Source organism: Mus pahari, chromosome 8, assembly GCF_900095145.1.
Source record: "Mus pahari chromosome 8, PAHARI_EIJ_v1.1, whole genome shotgun sequence".
Lineage (NCBI taxonomy): Eukaryota > Metazoa > Chordata > Mammalia > Rodentia > Muridae > Mus > Mus pahari.
Genome location: NC_034597.1, coordinates 43358641 through 43370413, shown reverse-complemented (window position 1 = coordinate 43370413; position 11773 = coordinate 43358641). Strand labels below are relative to the sequence as shown.

General features: G+C 43.8%; 1 protein-coding gene across 3 annotated transcripts in view; it reads right to left on the bottom strand.

Annotated features, from left to right (window-relative positions):
• Positions 1–475: 475 nt before the first annotated feature.
• Rpgrip1 (RPGR interacting protein 1) overlaps positions 476–11773 on the bottom strand; it is a 52158-nt gene continuing 40860 nt past the window's right edge. For all 3 annotated transcript variants that reach the window (XM_021203784.1, XM_021203785.1, XM_021203786.1), the window contains exons 19-24: positions 11136–11271; positions 9470–9585; positions 3773–3965; positions 2267–2351; positions 1212–1342; positions 476–588 (exon numbers count right to left, since the gene is read on the bottom strand). In XM_021203784.1, the coding sequence (XP_021059443.1) occupies positions 476–588; positions 1212–1342; positions 2267–2351; positions 3773–3965; positions 9470–9585; positions 11136–11271 (774 nt within the window). The remainder of the gene's footprint in view (positions 589–1211; positions 1343–2266; positions 2352–3772; positions 3966–9469; positions 9586–11135; positions 11272–11773) is intronic.

The window sequence follows — 11773 nt, the reverse complement described above, 5'->3', positions numbered from 1 at the left end:
TGAAATACTGGGGGGCTCTACCTTGCCGTCCTCCCCTGCAGGTTCTCTGCATCCACCTGTCCTACTTCGCCGCCTCTGTTCTGTGACTTTATGAGAAGGGGCTTCTCAGATTTTATGTTTGTTTGTTTTCTCTCCTTAGCAGTAGGACTTGATATTTTGAATTTTGGAAGAACTAAAAGATAAATAAACTGGGATTTTTTTGTTTTGTTTTTTTGTAAACTTGTCTTTTATGACCATTTCTTTGCAGTTTCTGAAGTCAAGTCTTGCCTACTAAAATGTTAAGGTGTTAGAAGAAAATGCCTTTGTCTCCAACTAGGACCATAAAAGTTCACTGATGGTTGTAAGCCATGTCATTAGTTTGAAAAACAGACAGCAAGATAGCACAGGAGACCAGGTTTATGGCATAGCATGTTACTTTATAAGACACTTTGACTGTGATTCCCTCAAATCGTAGAGTGGAACAGAACTTGTACTTTCATGAAAACAGATCTTCAGTCATCTCCTTATAAATGCCATGGAGGGCAGCAGCTGCTTGGAGGGAAACCTTCAGCCTTCCAATTTGGATGGCCTGGTTTCCAGGGCTCACAACTGTGGACAGGGGTAAAAAGACAGTTAGGCACCAGCAGTGTTCCATTATACACATTGGTTTGTGAGGGTCTCATTCTGGCCCTGGCTGGCCTCCTCAGACTCACAGAGATCCTGGTTCTGCTTCCCAAGTTCTGGGACTAAAGGCGTGTGTTGACACCGCCCAGCTGTTTATGCTCTTTCATCTAGCTGGTGTTTATCATATTAGAGCTACTTTCCGTTACAGTGTGATGTACACACATGAAGAACAGGGTAAGGTGCTTTGGAGATAAGAGCATGTAAGCCAGAATAGAGAAGAGTTAAAAAGGATTTTTAGGGCTAGCCAGATGGCTCAGTAGGTGGAGATACTTGCCAACAAGCTGAGGTTGTCAGTCCTCAGAATCTACATAATGAAAGGTAAGAAGAAACTAACTCCTATGGGTTGTACCCTGACATTTATATGTGTGCATACATTATATCAAATCTAGACAAGACTAAATATGGTCCAGAATGAAATACAAATAATTGTGTGAAAGACTTCAGAGGCATTTGTTCCATCAGCTTCACAGATAATTGTCAACAAGTTACACAAGTGGGCTATTTTCTCTATGTGTAAGTAGAACTAAGTATAAATTTTTATTACTCACTCTCCAGTTCTTGCTCTAGGATATCTTTTCCAGATTGAAATATCTGCCACAGTTCAAGGTATGCATAGCCTATATCTTGACATTCTTTTCTTTCTTCATCCAGAGGATCACTTACCACTGTAAACTTTAAACTGAAAACAGATAAAAATAAATCCATTTAGCTCAGCACTGAAAACTCAAGCACTGGAAGGGGTCTGAGAAAACAACATTCCCTACAGAGTAGATCAAGATTCACTCTTGGCAGTCTTAGCACTGTGAGAAAGGATGCTGATTCCACATCTACAGAAACCAGGCATTATTACTGCCATTATTGTGAACTAGAGATAAGATGAAGTGCTGTGTGGGTAATATGTATCACTGGTACAAGAGCATTCAAGTAACGTTGCAAAACCTACAAACTTTTAAAGAAGTTGGGATTCCAAACCAGCTCTGACAGAGTGCTGTCTACTGCACCACACTGGTAATACCACAGCAGGCTAAATCAACTGAGAGCTAACATTACACAGATTGCCTCTAGACAAGAGAAAGGTAAGCAGTGGTTTTTAAAAAGCCAAAAGAAAGCCGGGCAGTGGTGGCTTCTGCCTTTAATCACAGCACTTGGGAGGCAGAGGCAGGCAGATTTCTGAGTTCCAGGACAGCCAGGGCTACACAGAGAAACACCTTGTCTTGAAGGGGAAAAAAAAAAAGCCAAAAGGACTGGAGAGATGGCTCAGCAGTTAAGAGCACTGACTGTGCTTCAGAGGTCCTGAGTTCAATTTCCAACAATCACATGGTGGCTCACAATCATCTAATGGGATACAAATATTCTGCCTGCCCCATGTACATACAACTCTGGTAGGATTCAAGTTGCTGCTGTTGCCCACACAAGTCCCTGCCACAGGTATAACAGGCACTAAACCTAAAATAACTGGTTAGGTAGTCAGACACATGAAGTTGACTCAAGTAGATGGGAGATTCATCAAAAGAAAAGTTATTAAAATAGTAGCATAAGCACACAACTCAAACTTTGTAAATCGTGTCTATCTGAATTGTCAATATGAAAAGCAGAGACTTACCGTCCCTCATCAGAATCTTGAGCATGTAGCATGGCAAACAAAAACTGCCTTCGGCTTTGGTGCTCCACGGGGTCCAGATCTATCACTGTATGAAAGATAGGGAAAAGAAAAGCACAGAAAACAGATGTGGCTGTAGCTTGGTGGTAATGTTTGCTTGGTGTACAGGAGGTTTGGTCCTCAGAATTACCAGAGAACCGACAAAAGACTACTGTTGCTATTTACATTCAGGGCTCCCTTGACTGTATCCAACACTGATACAATGTAGACCTCCTTAAAGGAGATGTACAGGCTGGCTCCCCAGTTTTATGAGGTTTTACTGAAAATAGCTACAATAGAGCTGGTTGTAGTGATACAAGCCTTTAATCCCAGCAAGTGTGAAGCAGAGCCAGACATAACCGCTTCAGGTTAGCCTGATAGTGAATTCTAGGACAGCCAAGGCGACAGGTTCAATTTCCAGCACCCACATTGTGACTAACTTCATTTCCAAGGGGGTCCGACACCTCTGACGTACTGCATGTGTGTGATGTGCAGACATACATGTCGGAAAAATACCCATGTTTGTGAAATAAATTTTTAAAAGAAAAGTATCTGTATCTGTGGCTGCCTGCCTGTGTGTGTGTGTGTGTGTGTGTAGCAAATATCAAATAGCAGGGTAAGAAAAATATTTCATGCCTGGATTTCTCCAAAACTATTTATTTACTCTTTCTGAGAAAGATAAAGCTACTGAAAACATCTATTAAAATAAGAAACCAAGAAGGGGACGGGGAGCTGGAGAGATGGCTCAGTGGTTAAGAGCACTGACTGCTCTTCCAGAGGTCCTGAGTTCAATTCCCAGCAACCACGTGGTGGCTCATAACCATCTGTAATGGGATCTGATGCCCTCTTCTGGTGTCTGAAGGCAGCAACAGTGTACTCATACATAAAATAAATAAATCTTTTTTAACAAAGAAAAAGAAAAAAGAAACCAACCCAGGTGTGATGGCATATACCTTTAATCCTAGCACTCTAAAGGCAGAGGCAGGAAGATGTCAGGGGAAGGGGAAAGGAAAGAAGTGAAAGTACTTAGCATTGCAAGAGTTAATATTTATATATTTTAGAATAACATGAAATAAAATTTTGGTCCAGTTGTGTGGGAGTGAAGTGACATGAGTATAGAGTCAGTGGCTTAAAACTATTCCAAGATAGGAACATCTACAATTAGTGAATCACAGAATTACAGTGGAAACATTATTTGGATAAATGAGTAAGTTTTAAAAATAACGGAAAAAAGTTTAAAAGCCCTTAACAGAATTCAGTCATGGTAGGGATAGAAAGGGCGATTTGTAGAGAATCTAAAACGAATGACTGCTTAGATAAATTGTTTTATACTTGATATATTTAAACTATATGCATATACCACTTAGATAAATATGATAACTAGAGGAAGTGGCTGGGTTCACTTCCATTGGTGGTGAGATCTGATCCCAACTTGCCTCCCCTGCCCACTCACTGTGAAGGAGAGCTCACCCTTGCTAAAGTGGAAGTGGATTTCTTCGCCTGCCCTTGGTTTCCTCAGTGACATCGGAGTCTCTGTCTCTGATAGAGGCAGATCACAGAATTTGTACTCCACATAGACCTGCCGGATAGTCTCATCCGACATGACGTCAGCCTCAGGGCAGAAGGCCAGGGAGACGATTTCAATGCACATCTTCTCTGAATCCTGAAATGGAAACATTGATTTCCTAAAGGCATATGAGACTGCAGTGTTAACACAATGCTCTAGAGACTCAACATGGTGCACTCTAGCAAAGTGTTCACCAACAATTTGCAGGCTAACTGGTTACCAACAGACGGCTACAGTCACTGGGAAATTTGTAAGGAGAATCCAGTCCATCTCCTACTCAGTCACTTACCAGGCCAGCCTTCCCTGGCTGTTCCCACAAACAATGGAGAAGCTAGGAGTGGTGGTTCACTGAGGAAGAGCCTGAGTTCAAGACTAGCTTGGACTGTGTAGTTTTTAAAAAGGGGGGGGTGGTGGGGGGTTCTTTTTTGGATATTTGGGGTTTTTTGTTTTTCCAGTTTTGGGGGTTGGGGGTCTTTTGGTTGGTTGATTGGTTGGTTGGTTTGGTTTGGTTTGGTGTTTTGAGACAGGCTTTCTCTGTAGTCCTGGCTGTCCTGGAACTTGCTCTGTAGCACTCAGAGCTCTGCCTGCCTCTGCTTCCTGAGTGTTGGGATTAAAGATGAGCAGTAACACCACCCGTGGCTGGGCTGCTTTTTCAAAATGACCTGTTGGCAGTTTTCTTCTCAGCCCACACAAGGAAACCACTGGCTTCTTCTGTCTGTTTGTTTGGTTTTTTTACTAGCACTTTTCAAAATGAAAGAATAAGATAGATCGAAGGAGACAATTCTGGGGTCAAGCACATTGGCTATTCTTCCAGGGGACCTGGGTCCCACTTAAGGCCTCCAATGGCACCAAGCAAACATATGGTGCATGGAGATATGTGCAGGCAAAGGACCTTCACATAAAATAAAATCTTTATAAAGAAAAAAAATAATGAAATGCAATAGATTAGGAACAACAGATTGAGATCAGTCTGTGTCTCCATACTATGTAAAACAGTGGTTGTTCAGGAGGCAAGTCCCTGCCCTGAGAGACTCCATTTTGAAGTTAAAGAACAACTGTGTACCTGGATGGACATGTGACTGGCACCATCTGTCTGGTACTAATAACTATTCCTGGACATAGAAGGGAAACCACCCTGTAAATTTATCAGGGCAAATTGAGTCTTTTGCAGCACATGGACATATTAAAAGCATATCGTGAGGCCAAGCTGGAGAATGCATCAGAGATGCTAGACTGAGGAAACAACTCTCATCCAAGCCCCATCTGTTACCTGACGGTCCTGGCAGGTGAAGAACTGCCAACAGTCCCAAGGGCTTCAGCTTTGCTCAGTCCCTGCTGTATGAAGCCAACAACCTGCTTCAGTTGCTATCTGCCCATCCAGTTTGCCCATCTGAACCTGTTATCTACCCATCTGCCTGTCCTCATTCCTGCAGTTCAGCAGTGCGGCCTGACTCTACAAGCAGCGTACGTCCAAAGACCTCTAGCGGCATTGCCATCTTGTGACTACAGAGGCTCCATTTGCATCTGAAATTATACTCTTTAAAGCAATTCGCAATGTGTGATTTGAGAATTGATGTCAATAATCAACACTGAAATAAAAGAGCCTATGCTTGCCAGGTGACAGTAGTGCACACCTTTCATCCCAGCACTTGGGAGGCAGAGGGAAGTGGACCTTTGTGAATCTGAGGGCTGATCCACAGAGAGACCCTGTCTCAGAAAAACAAAACAAATCGATAAATCCTGAAAGTGTGAAAACACAAATGTGTTCATCTATGCTTCTGATGGCCAACAAGACACAACAGAACAGAGTGGAATGGGAGAGACTGGTGGGGCACGGAGGGAAGTAAGGTTTCTTGAAACTGTATGTATAGGAGAGTACTAGGCACAACATACAATACAGGCAATGCTGTTTATTTTACAGTACCTGGGATTCAGTGGAGGACCTTTTGCTTGCTAGGCAAACTTTCTACCACTGAACTACAACCCCAGGCCTGTTTGTTCTTGCAGTGTTACTAACTAGACCCAGGGAATGCATGGATGCAGCTGGTGCTTGACCACTGTACTATTTCCCCCAACACTCTCTTTATGTGTATGGGTATTTTTGCCGTATGTATGTATGTATGTATTTTTGTATGTATGTATGTGTGTGTGTGTATTTATATTTGTATGTATATGTGCACCTATGTGTGTGTGCAGTACCTGATATCTCCAGTGTTCCAGTCTTCTCCTTATCCAGTCTGATACTTCTTATATTGCATTTCATAAACCTGTGTTCTTAACTACAACCCCCCACCCCCAGCAATGGTGGTCAGTGAGGGTCAGTGAGGTGACTCAGCAGGTAAAGGAAGATGCTAGCTGCCAGGCCTGGGGACCTGAGTTCAATCCCTAGGACATATGTGGTGGAGAAAGAGCTCCCTAACCCAAGTTGTATTCTGATGTCCACACACATGTAGTGGCATGCACACTCATGTGTGCGCACAATAAATAAGTATTTACATTTTTCACGTATGTACGCATCAATCCATTCTTGTACTCAAATCACTTGTTTGACCTCCTTACCTTTAGCATAAAGATTGTCGTTTCCTTTTAGCCGAGGCTGCCCTTGAACTCCTTATGTAGTGGGGATGACCTTGATCCTTCTACCTCCATCTTTCAAGTGCTAGGATCACAGGCATGCACCGCCACCAGGGCCTCCTATATTCTGGGTAAGGAGTCTAAGGTACCCCTCCAGCCCTTCACTTCTCTTTAAATGTTTACTGCCTATTTCCTGTGGCCTTGCTCCTAACCATCCTCCTCCTTCCACTCTTGCATCCAGCTGGGAAAATGGTGGAAGGTTTATAAAAAGAAGTGTTGAAGGACTAGGAGTTAGCAGATCTTTAATAGACAGGCAGCTAGGGAAATGAGCCACAGTTAGCTAGTAAAAATGCCAAACTTCCAAGTTCTTTTGCATCCTTGTGATCTGAGTCAAAAACCTAGCAGCAAGGCAATAGAACTTGGCAGCTTCACTCACGCAGTTCTGGATTTAGAGCCAAGAAAAGTACAGGAAAGGGGTTGTGGGTTCTTGCACTATGGCTAAAGAGAGATGCTGAGGTCAGGCATGTGTCAGGGGAGTCCCTGCATCAAGGCATTGTGTGGTGATGAAGCCTGGCTTCTCCTGGAGACCGCAAAATGCCACAGGTTTGAATGCTTGGTCCCCAGTTTGGGAATGTTTAGGAAGCATGGCCTTATTGGAGGAGGTGTGTCAACTGGAGGTGGACTTTGAGGTTTCAAAAGCCTATGCCAGGCCCAGTCTTGGTCTCTCTCCCTGCCTGTAACATGTGGTTCGGGGTGTGAGCTCTCAGCTACTCCTCCAGTGCTACGCATACCAGGCTGCTGCCATGCTCCCCACCTAATGTTCATGGACCAACCCTCTGAGACTATAAGCAAGTCCCCATTAAATGCTTCTGTTTCTTTTTAAAGCCTAGTAGCTTAAAATGAAGGCCTTGTAAGATTTGTTTCCCCACCAGTAGGCCCTCCCTGCTGATAGACCAGAAGGCAGGTTCAGGGATGGATTGGGACATACTTAGCTCAAATTTGTGGACCAGTCTTCCAGAGGTCCTGAGTTCACTTCCCAGAAACTACATGGTGGTTCACAACTACCTATAATAAGATCTGATGCCCTCTTTGACATGCAGACAGTACACTGTATACATAATAACTAAATGAAGCTTAAAAGAAAAAAAAAAAACCAATAACCGTGGACCTATCAGCCTCCCTGTCTTTGTTCAAACTGACTAACCCAAAATTAAGGGAGGAAGATCAAGGAAATGGCCCACAGACGTGCCCACAGGCCAGATTTGCAGGTGACTCTGTGTAGGTCTGACAAGACTTACTGACACAGAGACCAAACCACCGAGTGTGCAGAGCGCATGCCTGTAACCTCAGAACTCAGAGGGCATAGGCCAGACTCCACAAGTCTGAAACAAGCCCAGGCTCCAGGGTAAGCTCCTGTCTTGAACAAAATAAAACAAGGAAAGGGAGTAGGCCTGACTTAAGAATCATTCACTTGGGCTGGAGAGATGGCTCAGTGGTTAAGAGCACTGACTGCTTTTTCAGAGGTCTTGAGTTCAATTCCCAGCAACTACATGGTGGCTCACAACCATCTGTAATGGTATCCAATGCCCTCTTCTAATGTGTCTGAAGACAGCTAAAGTGTACTCATATGTATTAAATAAATAAATAAATCTTAAAAAAAAAAAAAAGAATCATTCACTAAGAAGAGCATTCCATAATCACTTGTAAAAAAGAATGAGCAACTGCAAGGATTCCTATGAGGTAATTAACATCAGGACTTGGCACGCACAAAAACACCATCAACGTCACCTGGTAGAATTCTGTCAAAGGACATGTGTTACTGAATACTGATCATTGTTAAGAGGAAGGAAAGAAGGCCAGGCATTGTGACACACATGTTTAATACCAGCACTCGAGCTTGAGAGGCAGAGGCAGGAGGATCTCTGTGAGTTCCCAGGCGAGTGAGACTGTCTTAAGTCTTAGATTCATTTATTTTATGTATATGAGTACACTGTATTGTGGGTCTTCATGTGATTGTTGGGAACTAATTTTAGGACCTCTGCTTGCTCTGGCCCAAAGATTTATTTATTATGCCTAAATACACTGTAGCTGTCCTCAGATGTACCAGAAGAGGGCATCAGATCTCATTACTGGTGGTTGTGAGTCACCATGTGGTTGCTGGGATTTGAACTCAGAACCTTCAGAAGAGCAGTCAGTGCTCTTACCCGCTGAGCCATCTCACCAGCCTGGCAACTCTTATAAGAAGAGAGTGCACTTAATTTAACTGGAGTCTTGCTTACAGTTTCAGAGGCCTAGTCTATTAACATAATGGCAGACCATGGCAGCATCAGATAGTGTGGCAGCCACATTGTGCTGGAGAAGTACATCCTGAGAGCTACATCCTGATCACAAGCAAAGACAGACAGACAACAGACAGACAACAAGGCCTGGCATGGGCTTTAGACACCTCAGAGTTTACCCCCAGGACACACTTCCTCCAACAAGGCCACACTTCCTAATCCTTGTAATCCTTCCAAATAGTTCTACTCCCTGGTGACCAAGCGTTCAAATATAAGAGCCTATGGGGGCCATTCTTATTCAAACCACAACAGAGCATCTGTCAAAACAGAGAGGGGGAGGGGTGTGGGGTTAAAAAAAAAAAAAAAAAAAAACTGCAGAAACTAAGACATTACTCTCAGCTTTCCCACAAAGAATTCTTTCCTTTTTTACAATCTCCATCTCCTACAGTAAATGTGTTCACCCAAAAAAAATGGCCTCCGCAGAGTTGGGTATTACCAAGTCCACAATGACAGACATGAGTGGCAAGGATTCCAAATAGGGAAGAGAAGCACTGAGCTCAGTTTTCATTTGCATCAAACTAAAGAAACACTTTCATCGCCATGGCAACAGACCTCCATCCTCACTGATGCTCTTTTCATCTAACTTGCATTTCTCAACAGGCTTCTTGAATCTCACATGTGTGGACACTAGGCCCTTTCTTGCTAGTTCCCCTGCTCTAACAGGTAAGGATATGCCCGCTTACTTACGGCTTTAGGAAATGTCTGAGCCTGGGGCGTCACTATGATGTCATCGCTGTCGGGAGTCTGTGTTTCACTGACTTCAGAAGCTTGTTCACAGGATTCCTGTTCTGCTAGGGAGAAGGCTGAAATACACAATGCTTTCAAAATAGGTTCTCCACCGTGCCACTGGAAGAGCTGGAGCCCACAGCACTCTTGCTGTCTGAGCACTGTTATCTCAGACTCAAATGAAGTGTTTCAAAGGTTCACTTATTCAGAAGTCTGTCATCACAGGGTACATTTCAGTGGAGGGGAAGGAGAAGAGGATGAACAGAAAAAAAGAGAGAGATGAAGACAGTAGAGGGAGAGAGGGAGATGGAGAGGGAAAGGAGAGGAAGAGAGGAGAGAAGGAAGGAGAGAGGCAAAGGAGAGGGAGGAGGGCTGGTGAGATGGCTCTTCCTGAATACCAGAGTTCAGTTCCCAGCACTGACAGGACGTCTCTCAACCACCTGTAACTCCAGCTCTAGGGGGAAACTAACACCCTCTTTTAATCTTTGTAGGCACCACGTGTCATGTGGTACACAGACATACATGCAGATTAAACATGCATACCCATAAAATAAAATTTAAGAAAATAAAACTTTATATAAAAATGAAAGAAAGCAGGTAGGCAGGCTAATCTCCTTAGGGACTTGAAGAAAACTAGGCTAAGGCGAAGTATGCATTGCAAAGTGTGGTGGCCACATCTCCAAGACATCTTCCAACACTCTTCCCATCCTGGGCTCCTCTCACAATGTGGCTGCTGCATCCTTCTGATGAAGTGGTAGATAGAGCGCACATGCCCTTCTGCTGAGAAACATCTTGTAACTCCTTCAACTGAAAATGTGGTGGAGACATAGACATGGTGGCACATGACTGTAATCATGGGAGGTGAAGGCAGAAAAACTGGGAGTTCAGGGTTATCCTCAGCTACTTAGTGAGTTCAACGCCAATGTGGGCTATATGGGGCCCTCTCTTTTAAAAATGTACATTCAATGGTTCATGTTAATTGTCAACAGGCAGAATCTTTAGTTTCCTGAGGGATGGACATCTGGTCTTGTCCCTGGGGGATTATCCTGATTAATTAGTGTAGGAAGCCTTCTTCTACCTCTAGTGTTTAAGTTTTATTTGTTGTTTGTTGTTTGTTTGTTTGTTTGTTGAGACAGGATCTCACTATGTAACCCTGGCTGGACTGGAACTCAGAAAGCCACTAGCCTTTGCCTCCTGAGTGAGGCTATTAAAGGTTTGCTATTAAAGGCCGGCAAGGGAAGTCGAGGGGCAGGGAAGAGGGTTATGTTGAGTGTGGATGGTAACGTTCATTGAGCTGGGGAATCCCACTTTAAACAAAGTTATCCGTCCTAACTCTCTGCTGTCCTGGTACTCCCTCTGTAGACCAGGCTGGCCTCGAACTCACAGAAATCCACTTGCCTCTGCCTACCAAGTGCTTGGATTAAAGGTTTGTGCCACTACCACCCAGGCCCTGATAACCCTCTGTAAGTCTGGCTCCAGGAGGTTCAATGTACTCAGGATTCACATGCCCATATCCATGTGCAGACAGACACACACTGACACATAATTGAAAGTATAAAAACAAATATTATAAAAAGAAAGTAATTTCAACGATGAAGTAGATACACTAGATCTTAAAATACCATACCATTTCTAGGATGTGAAGGATGCTCCTGTCTCAGTGCTGAACAGGGTGATGGCCGTTCCTCTCTCTTGTCCTGAACTTTCAAACCACCATCCTCGGCCTTCTTGAGCCCTGAGAACTTCCACTCCCTGTACTGCATCTGCATCAGAGTGAGAGCAGCCACACTATGTCAGCGGTGAGAGCTTACATTTCTTTGTGAGCTTTGAAAAGTCAGTCCCTTTTAAACAAATGCAGAGCATATGTGTTACTCGTGTTCTGAGCCTATGGTAATAGTGTGGATAGTATTTTTTTTAAAGATTTATTTATTTATTATATTTAAGTACACTGTAGCTATCTTCAGTCACCCCAGAAGAGGGGGTCAGATCTTGTAACGGATGGTTGTGAGCCACCATGTGGTTGCTGGGATTTGAACTCCAGACCTTCGGAAGAGCAGTCGGGTGCTCTTACCAACTGAGCCATCTCACCAGCCCCGTGTGGATAGTATTAATGTGCTAGTTACACTGATAGGACAATCATCTGGGGCTTTAAAAATGCATGTGGAGAGCCGGGCCTGGTGGCGCAGGCCTTTAATCCCAGCACTCGGGAGGCAGAGGCAGGCGGATTTCTGAGTTCGAGGCTAGCCTGGTCTACCAAGTGAGTTC